General features: G+C 48.7%; 2 protein-coding genes across 3 annotated transcripts; one reads left to right on the top strand and one right to left on the bottom strand.

Moving 5' to 3' along the window:
- On the bottom strand, nucleotides 1-3586 carry LOC306811878 (F-box only protein 6-like). The gene is made up of 6 exons (XM_079325947.1): nucleotides 3517-3586; nucleotides 3034-3332; nucleotides 2304-2430; nucleotides 1550-1645; nucleotides 1083-1218; nucleotides 1-402 (listed from the first exon to the last, which is right to left on the bottom strand). The coding sequence occupies exons 1-6, from the start codon at nucleotides 3528-3530 to the stop codon at nucleotides 256-258; spliced, it is 819 nt and encodes a 272-aa protein (XP_079182073.1). The 5' UTR covers nucleotides 3531-3586; the 3' UTR covers nucleotides 1-255.
- Nucleotides 3587-4208: 622 nt separating this feature from the next.
- LOC306811879 (F-box only protein 2-like) lies at nucleotides 4209-9514 on the top strand. 2 transcript variants are annotated; one of them, XR_013776756.1, is made up of 6 exons: nucleotides 4209-5648; nucleotides 6707-6833; nucleotides 6925-7020; nucleotides 7359-7494; nucleotides 7887-8539; nucleotides 8655-9514. XR_013776756.1 is itself a non-coding variant. In XM_079325948.1 (5 exons), exons 1-5 carry the CDS (start codon nucleotides 5405-5407, stop codon nucleotides 8019-8021), a joined length of 738 nt encoding a protein of 245 aa, XP_079182074.1. In that variant the 5' UTR covers nucleotides 4209-5404; the 3' UTR covers nucleotides 8022-9513. The 2 variants fall into 2 exon arrangements, 1 of the variants encoding a protein (XP_079182074.1); XM_079325948.1 differs by having other exon boundaries at nucleotides 7887-9513.
- The last annotated feature ends 683 nt before the right edge of the window (nucleotides 9515-10197 follow it).

Below are 10197 nucleotides of genomic sequence, written 5' to 3'. Positions count from 1 at the left end.
TAGAAAAGACTAGATCTCATATTTAATTGTCCCAGTTTTTCTCTGGAAGGGCAGCAGTAATTGGAGTAGCATCCATGGTAGAAGAGGATGGAAGATGAAGACAGAAACCCTTCCAAAGGGCTGGGCCTGCAGAAGTTCTGCTGTGAACAAGAGCTGCAAGACAAAGCTAGGACACACCCAGAGAGTACAGGCAAATAGTGCATCTGAGGCCACTTGGTTACAGTCCTGAAGTGAAAGCCAACCTTGCACTGTGCTTCATAGAGATGTCTGGGGCCCGATGGTGACGCTGCTGTTGGTGACACGGATCCCGTACCATCCTGCCCAGAACTGCGTGTCCTGGCCCCCGTGCTGAAACCAGATGTGACGAACTCCTTTGGGGTAATTCTGGAAGGTGTGAGAAATCTGGGCAGAAAGGAGAATTCCTCTTAATTTCCCTAAATAAACCAGTGCTCACCTAGAAGCTCAGAAAACGACAGTGTGTGTGTCTTACAGTGAGCTCTTCCTGAGCCCAGACAGCTTTCATTGAAAGTGCACCCTGCCAAATTTTTTGGAGGGTTTTTGGCCTTTCTCATTCAGCCTTCTCCCCAAAACTCCTAAGTTAAACTAACATTAAGTTTGGTTCCTAAGTGTATGTAAAAGTAACATCTAATGCAGAATGTACAGCATATCAAACCAATTAAACACTTGTAACAGTTTAAGTTAAATCTGCAATACTTGGCTATCCATGCAGTAGTTTTAAAACAGTTTATCAAAATCCCCTCTGAAATCTGCTCTTGTTTTTTAATTATTTAGACAGAATCTTACATAAAATCAAGAAACAATTAAAAAACTGCACTAAAATAACACAGAATCCCACAGGATACTCTCTAAAAATGCTGGGCACCTAAAAATTGCACCTGTCTCATTCAGGACACTTCTGGTTCTTCAGCATCATCAATAGCAAGGACTGACACACCTTCTGTATAGAGCAGAGGAGGCTGAAGAGCAGAGAAAGTCACTGGCACTTTTGACCAAGTAACACTTGCAACACACAACTGTCATAGCACTGCTGTAAAGCTCCTGCCTCCAGGGCTGCTGCTCACCTCTGTCCACTTGGCATCACTCCACTGCTCAATGACCACTGGCTCAGGGTGGAATTCCTCCAGGACAATGTAATCTTCGGAGAGCAGCCTCACGGTGAGCTCATAGCGGCAGCCGCAGTCAAACCTGGCAGCGTACCTGCAGGGGCAGGAGCAATCAAGGAGCAGGGCTCTACCTACTGCACTCAGTTCTCTTTATTTTTCAAAAGCAGTCTCCAAGGGGATCCCTGTCTGCAGAGGAAAAGGAATGTCATCCCCATAGCTATAGAGAAGATCTAGAACTTAACAGCTATCCCACCCTTCAGAGGATTGCCAGCTTGTAGTCCACTGAGTAGATTTAGCTTATTCTTTACTCAAGAATTACAACCCCCAAAGAGTAAAGAACTGATTTTAGAGCATGAAAAGCTCCAGCAGCCTAACTTTCCTCTAGACCAATGCCAGAAATTCTAATTTTCAGTGTTTCCACTCACCAGTCCTTGACTGTAATTTCAGGCCGTTTCTCATCCATTAGCTGATTCCAGTAGCCTTCTTTCTTCAGGGTAATGAGTTGAGACTTGAGGCATGGCCTGAAATAGATATAGAAATACTCACAGGTTCATAGAACACATCTTTTCCCCTCTTGCTGTCCTTTCCCTGACAGCTTTAATATCCACCCAGGTTCTGAAGGCCCTCAAAACTGATCTGGCTAAATCCTGCCTTATCCATAGTTTCACCCAAAAAAAAAAAATAATAGCTACCTACAAGATGGATGAAGAGGCTCTCTGAACTTTTGTATTGGTAACAGGAAACCAGTGGCTAGTGCTTGTAAAAGCTGTTGATCCTCTTCTGGTGACAGCTTTTATTACAAGTCATTAGTGTGACACACCTACCACTCCTGGAGGTTTAACCTTGTCATGTAAGTGCAATTAAGTTTGCCAGACCCTTAACATTTCCCTACCACCTCTGGGAGAGGAGAAGCAGGGATCCCATGTGGATTACCCTAACTATAAAAATTACAGAAGTTCCTGGTGGGCAGAGAAATTTAGCACCTGCTGTGACCAATTCTCTCAGCACTACCCATCTCTTTAGATTAACTGGCATAAAGAGTGAATTAAGCTCCTTCCTTTTCCCACAGGTGGTCTAAGGTTCAGTAACCTGCCACAACCCTTCTAACCCTGGTGCCTTTGGAGACAGATGGGAGGAAGCAGGTTTCCCAGTCCCAGATTACTGGAATCCAGTTCTTACCCATATGAAGTGACGAAGTACTTGTGTACTGTGGTGTCTGGCATAAGATTTCCATGAGCTCCAGGCAGATTCTCAATTTTCCACTTATCTCCTTCATTTATATCAAGTGACCAGTGCTGGAAGTTCTCTAGAAACACAGGTGTCCAAGGTTAGGACCTCACTTCAGCTACCAGCAGGATCTTAGCTTTTGTTAAAATTAGCAATAGGAGAATTCTAGGAAGCTACTTGTTTTCAGATCCACTGTCTTTTTCCTACAGCTGTAAGTGACTCCTGTCATTATGCTGCCATTATCTTTAATGTGGTTGTCAGCATCTAGGACAGTAGGTAGCAGATTTCTGACCTCATCAGAAAATCATAACCAGCAATAAAGTAGGATTACTGTAGTCATATTAGTCAAGTCTTTGGTAACAAAAGTCCTCCAGCTGCCCAAATGTTTAATCCCAATACCTGACCATTTCATATGATATTGTACTTGCAGAGTAAATTAATGGTCACTGCATGCTATATGAGGCCTTATGACTCCAGATTTTTCTGTCTAAAATCACAAAGTATTGGTAAATACATACATATATAAATACTACCTACAGAAGTTTTATTGTAGGAGTTGAGCTGTAAATCTGACCTAGCAGAGCTACACCCAGTCCCACAGCACCAGCAATAGATGAGACATGCAGGAACTGACTCATTCTGACTGCTCTCTTAGTCCTTTCTTATAAATAATGAAACAAACCTTCAGCACAAGGGTTTTTGATTAAGTTTCTCTTCATGTGGCAGAGGATATAGAAGGTCTTCCAGTCAGAGACGCTTCTGTCCAGGCTCTGACGATAGAAGCCGTCGCGCTGGCACTTTCGCTTCCACAGGGTGGTCAGGTCCACCACGTAGCGCCACTGCGAGCACACCAGGCGGCAGGAGCGGAGCAGCTCCCGGGCGGGCAGCAGCGACAGCAGCTCCACCAGCACGTCCTCGGGCAGCTCGCCGATGGTTGTCATGGCAGAGCGCGGGGGGGAATCCCCGCCGACACGGGCCGAGCTGCCGGAAGCAACGGGAGGATCCCTAGTTAGCAACAGAGCCCGGACAGCCCCAGGCCCGCTGCCCGCCCGGCGCGGCGCGGCCCAGCCCAGCCCGGCCCCGGCCCCGGCCCCGGCCCCGGCCCCGGCCCAGCCCAGCCCAGCCCAGCCCGGCCCCAGCCCAGCCCGGCCCGGCCCGGCCGCACCTGGCTCCGCCCATCGGCGCCTCCGGACACGGATGTGCGGGGCCGCGGCCCTTCCGCGGGGCGGGACGAGGCTGTGGGCAGAGCCGGGGCTGGGGCTGAGGCGGGGCCGGGGCGCTGTGGGCTGGGCTGGGCTGGGCTGGGCTGGGCTGGGCTGGGCTGGGCTGGGCTGGGCTGGGCTGGGCTGGGCTGGGCTGGGCTGGGGCTGGGCTGGGCTGGGCTGAGGCGGGGCCGGGGCGCTGTGGGCTGGGCTGGGCTGGGCTGGGCTGGGCTGGGCTGGGCTGAGGCGGGGCTGGGCTGGGCTGGGCTGGGCTGAGGCGGGACCGGGGCGCTGTGGGCAGAGCCGGGCCGAGCTGGGCTGGGCCGGGGCGCTGTGGGCTGGGCTGGGCCGGGCCGCGGCGGGGCCGCACTCCTCTATCGCCAAAGCCCGGGCGGTTCTTCCCAGACACGCGGACCTCGGTGGGGGCAGAAGCGGCTCAGGTAAGAGCGCTCGGTGCCTCCCCCGAGTCCCTGCGGGGGGAGGAGGGACACGCGTGTGCTCCGAGCGCGGTGCGGGATGCGCGCTGCCGGGAATGGGAGCACGGCCGTGCTGCGGAGCTGTTCACAGCTGGGATGCCTGACAGGGGAAAGGTAATGAAAGGTACCTCCGTCCCTCTGCCGAGTGTTAGCCTGGCTAACAGTGCTCCATCGGCAGGCAGCAGGAGAGGCTTCTGAAATTTCTGTACCAGTAAGATTCCTCCCGCCTGCTTTTTAAAAATTACATTATAGCTTTCGGGACTGTGGCTGAGGGTTGAAGTGTGAGGAGAATGGGAAATCGCTAATGCTGTCTCTACAAAAGCCAGGGAATCTTAAATTACGGGTTGCCCTTTCTGGGTGCAGTGCAGATAGAGGACACATCTAAACATCGAGATTTAGGATGCTGTTACAGCAGTCACTCCCAATTCCTTCTGTTCCTTGCCAGGTTTGGCACTACTGTACTCAGTTAAGTTGCATGCCAGGGTGTTTAATCTCTGTTCTTAATGCTCTCCCAGGCATAATAAGTTATTCCTGAGGAGTTCAGCTGCATCTACTGCAGTTTGCTGCAATCTCAGCAGCTTCCAAGCACCAGGACTCAGCTGACATAAAAGCAGTGTCACAGTGCATCCCTCAGGGATGACGTGGGCTCTGCATCTGCACACTCATCTTTCTATAGTCCTGCAGCACCTGGACCTGGAACTCAGGGCAGCACAGAGCTTTGGGAGTTCTGAATTAGCACATGGAGTAGAGCAAACACTTCTGACTTAATTCCTCCAGTTATGAGGCCATAGATAATAGAATATAGAGTATTAGCTGAATTATTTTCAGTTATGCTCAGGCCTTTACTTTATACAGACTTCTGACTAAGGCAAATAAGTGCCAGCACTCTGAGGGAAAGCCTGTCAGATAGAGAATGAACCACTGCAAAGGTGGCTGGCAAGATGCTTAGCACTGATATTTGAGTGCTGCTTTGCAGCATTTGTTATCAGGGATGTTCTTAAAGGCACAACAAACACCCATGTGCCTCCCTCTGCAGAGGAAATCTTTACTAAGAAGCTGATTTTTGCAGCAGCAGAGATTCTGGAAGGACTGATTCCAGACTGGAAAATGAACAAGCTGCCCACAATTGCAGTTGTCAAATACACATATTTTGTGGGCAGATTTAATTCAGGGCTTTTAAAATATAAATATAGGAATCTGCTTCAGGATATTAACTTAATAACAAACAGGAGACCAGGAAGCAAAATCATGCCTTCAGCTAACATATTTCTTATCCCTTTTTTTCTACTGCATCCATGTCTGACATTAGAGGGTGGGAAACTCTCACCACTCCTTTCCACCCTCTCTCAGACAGTTGTACCAGCCTGGCCCAGGGATGGAGTCCCTCCCTGAAGCAGTCCTGATCCGAATCCTGGCCTCCATCCCTGCGGTGGAGCTGCTGCTCGTGTGCCGCCTGGTCTGCTGCCAGTGGAAGGACCTGGTGGATGGAGCTGCACTTTGGATGCTGAAGTGTCAGCAGGAAGGCCTCACCAGAGCAGAGTCAGATGCAGAGAACTGGCAAAACTTCTACTTCCTGAGTAAGAAAAGGAAGAATCTCATCAAGAACCCATGTGGTGAAGGTGAGACATCACAACAAGCCTCAAGGTGTCAGAGGTGGCCAGTCACTGAGAACTGCATATCTCTAGTCTTTGAAAATAGATGTTGCTGTCATGTTGCAAAATTTTCTCCCTGCCCAAGAGTCATGTCACTCAATCTGTGCAGCCAAATTCTTTAATGAACACAAAGGCCTTTGATAATCAGCCTTTGCAAAGGGCTTTACATTATATTAACTTTATATAACGTCTGCAGGGATCTAAATCATGATTGAGACACAAAGATGTCCCTTGCAGAAACCATCTAACACATGGCCCTGGCATTTGTTTCTGTATTGCTTCTTGCCAAGCCGTGAAGGAGAGCTCAGGGGAAAGTCTGCCCTCAGCTCACCAACCCCTTCAGGCTTCTTTCCTTGGAGCAGCTCAGGCCAATCATGTTTTTACCCTCCTCACCACAGCCCTTGTTAGAGACTGGACACACACACCCTGTGCCATTATTCTCAATCTATGAACTTCACTTGCCAGAGCTACAATCTGCTTAGCAATAAGCAGCAGTAACCAAGCCTCACAACCCAAGCAGCAACAATTTCAATCATCATAGACCTAAGCAGTGTCAGCACAGCTTCCTCATTTTGTTTACAGAAATCTTTACTTTCTGCAAGCTCCTCCAACATCCTGGTTTCTCTCTAGAAAACCCCAATGTTCAAGGTCTTACTGCTTCAGGAAATGCCTCTTAGTGCTTTAGAAAACTTAGAAATAAAGCAATCAGCATCTGTCTTTGTGTGCTGTGACGCTGAAAATGCTGACACACTTTAGAATACCTAAATCCTTTCCCTGGTGGATTTTCTTAAACCCACATGTACACAGCCACTTTGCTGGGCAATGTTAAAGTTTGGTGTGATCAGGCTCAGTCAGACTAAAGGTTTTTGCCTGACCTCTAGTTAACAAACATATCCATAGTCTACATACAAAATCAGTGCTGTGTCTCAATACCAAACTTTCACAAACCATAGGAAGGTTCCAGTAGGAGATGGTCAAGTTCCCCACATCCACAGGACTCATCCAAGTCTCTTTTCCATTTGCAGAAGACTTGGAGCACTGGGGAGAGGTAGAGAATGGAGGTGATGGCTGGAAAATTGAAGAGCTCCCAGGGGACTTTGGAAAAGAATTTCCTAGTGAAGAAGTCCATAAATACTTTGTTACATCTTATGAGTAAGGCTGCTCTCTTATTCAGGCAAGGGGCATTTTTGGTTACTCCAGTCCCAGGAAAGACTATGATACCAATTAGCATCTTGTGTTTCAGGTGGTGTCGAAAAGCTCAGGTCATTGACCTCAGGGCTGAGGGCTACTGGGAAGAGCTGATGGATACAACCCAGCCTAAAATCATGGTAAGAGACTGGTAAGTATTAAGGAAGGCTCTGAGGACAGGCAGAGGATTAATAAAGTTAAGAAAGAGCAGGGAAGGCATAGACCTCATATATATTGGGCCTTAAAACCTCAGCTGCCAGGATCCTGGATGTGGGACAGGGCTCACAGGCAGCTCCCACAGGCTTTAAACTGTTGGAGCACATGAGCTCCAAACCTTGGGCTCCTGTGGTGAATGAGGGGAGGTGGTGGGCTGGGCTAAGAACCATTGCAGATTTCCATCTCAAACCAAGGCTGCAGTAATTTGGTGAATGTGGTGGAGCCTTTGCAGAGCTCTTGCAGGTGATGCCAACAGCCTGGCTCTCCCTGCAGGTATGCAGGACGCAGTGATGCTGGCTGCCTCTATGAGCTGTGTGTGAAGCTGCTCTCTGAGAACGAGGATGTGCTGGCTGAGTACAAAAGTGAGACTGTCACCATCCCACAGGATAATGATGCCAGCTGGACTGAGGTGAGTTACAGGAATGGGCTCAGCAGGTGACACTCAACCTACATGAATCAGGAATATTTTTAAGCAGAAGAATTCTCTAAGGGGAGGAGAAAGCTCTGTCATGGAGCCATGATCCTATGATTGAGAAAGGAAAAGGGAGGCTGCTTTACAGGACACTTGGAAGCCTGCTGAGTCACCACTAGCAGGTGTAAGGGGAAGGAGATGCCCAAGTGGGACTGATTAAGTGGCCTCAGAACAATGGGATCATAGCTTCTCCCACTGTAAATGTCCCCACTGTTACCCAGCCTGGTAGGTCTGACTGTGGCCAGTGGGGCTGAAGTCTGTGTACTTAACAATGATAGTTTGTGATGGTTTGGCACTTACTAACAGCTGTTTTGTCTCTTGTCCCAAAGATCTGCCACACCTTTTCCAGCTATGGTCCTGGGGTCCGATTTGTGCGCTTTGAGCACGGTGGGCAGGACACGCTGTTCTGGAAGGGCTGGTATGGTGTCCGTGTCACCAACAGCAGTGTGACAGTGGAGCCATAGCTGTGCTTATCCAGGATCTGCATGCTGGAGCTGACTTCCCTCAGGGCATCCCCGAGCCTTTGGGTGGTTTCTGCATGGTGCTGCCTCTGGCTATAGAGCATATGGCCTGTCTGCATAGGAACACGCGTGCAAGGTGCCAGGAGCCACCACCCAGCCTTCCTCAAGAGGAACTATGCAAAGAATGAGAATGAATTTCTGAATGCATCACAAGACTCAGCCTCACCTCTTGCACTGATGTTCTCCATCATATAGGAGATCACCTAAAAACCCTGCAGATCTCCCCTCTTAAGTCTCTAATCCTCTCATCAGGTATCTCTCCTGCCTGCTTCCCTGACTTGGGCACTCCTTAACTTGAAGGGATACTTTAAGTATATTTTCTGGAAGTCGGAGTGGGAAGAAAAGAATAAAGAAAACCACAGAACCTGTGTCTCAAAACATACCAGGGAAACCCAGAGTCCTGTCCCCAGCTGGTTCCATGATCTGCAGTGAGAACCTTGAGTTCTCCCATTTATAAACAGGTAACATTGTTTACCACAGAGGGGCTCTAGCTTGGCTGTCAATGCTATTAGTTAAATTTTTAGTGATAATTCAAAGCAAGAGAGATTGAATCCTTTTCTCTTACACTGTTCCCAGCATCTGTTTATCAAGGAAAATGCTGGGAAGAGGAACCTGTCTGATGTCCAACTCTGGGGCTTCATTTGTCTCCCTCAGATAGATGGCATCTGAGATTAATTGGTGGGGGAGAGAGAGAGAGATGAAAACAACTTAAGGAAATGAGTTAAGAAAAAATTTGGGATAGGATCCAGGAATAAATGAAAAACTCATTTAACCCTTCCTGGTCTCTGTGTGCTTCATGTAACAAGCATCCTGGTCAGCCACTGTGATTCTGCTAGCAGGAACAGAAAGCTGCTGGCCTTGCTCCACCTCTACTGACTGTGTCTGTAAGAAATACACATCTGCCATTGCTTGCTGACAAGACAGCACTTCAGTCTCCCACTTGTGCCTTGTGCTTCTTGATATCACTCAGGGCTGTGAGCCTCATCCTGAACAGACCCCTTGAGCTTTCCTGAACCAAGACTGTCCCTGCTAGTTATTCCACTCAGAAGAGCATCCCCTAACAGAGCTGGTGTTGTCTAGAGAAATTATTTATATTTTTGTGTCCATATGTCTGTTTTCCCTCCCTGGGCTGCCCTTTAAGTGCTTTCTTACACGTGCAGTGACAGCTACTGCCTGCAGCCAAAGGAAAGAGCTTCCCACCTGGACACTGCATGCTACTTCCTCAGGCTTCCTGCACAGCTGCACCTGGGTGCCACACACCCACCAGAGACCAGGCAAACATAATAAAGTGACACAACTGTGTGTGGGTTTCCTCTTGTGTACTGGGTATTTGTCCCCTATGCTCAAGCATCCATCTTCTGATAGTGTGGAGTGTGTCAGCCAGTTCTCTCCAAAATCAGGAGTCACTGCACTGTGTGTGATACCATGGGTGTCCCTGAAAGAGAACCTGCTCTGTTCCCCTGGACCCATGGGAAGCACTTAATGTGCAATGGTTCTGCAGTGTCACAGCAAGCAGAAGTGCATTTCAAACATGGTGGGAATTCATTCAAGGCACAGAGAAGGTACAGGGAGGTTTCTACAGAGTCCAGCCCTGCTGTACACACTCCAGGTCATTTGTCACTAGCTCTACTGTGAGTCCAACCTTAGTTCTGACCCAGGAGGCACCAGAATCAGTTCAAAATTTGTTTCCCTTCCCTTACCCTTGCACACTGTCATACTCTGCTGCTTTACCCACCCTCAGCCTTTAATGCAGCTGTTGGTTAATATTCAGCTCACTCCCAACTCCCTGCCCCACAGAAGAAATAATCCCTCCATTTGTCCCTAAGAATTAGTATAGTGAGGGGAACAATATTACACACCTCAATGCAATTGTTAAACTGAACCCCTCCTAATTGACCATCTTACAGTCAGGATAAACCTCAGGATTAAGCCTTCAGATATTGTACATATGAAGTAGACCATGGTCCAACTTTGGGTTCATCTAGGCTGAAGCATGGACACACACAGCCTCCCCAGCAGCTCTGTTCCAGTGAACACAGCTGCCTGAAGCCTTTTCTCCTGGCTCTCCCCATGCTCACACTGGCTGTCACAGCAACCTGCAAAGCTTGTCCTGACCTTC

Source organism: Erithacus rubecula, assembly GCF_903797595.1.
Source record: "Erithacus rubecula genome assembly, chromosome: 24".
NCBI classification, from domain to species: Eukaryota; Metazoa; Chordata; class Aves; order Passeriformes; family Muscicapidae; genus Erithacus; species Erithacus rubecula.
The sequence above is the reverse complement of the archived record's forward strand: the minus strand, read 5'-3'. Positions and strand labels throughout refer to the sequence as shown.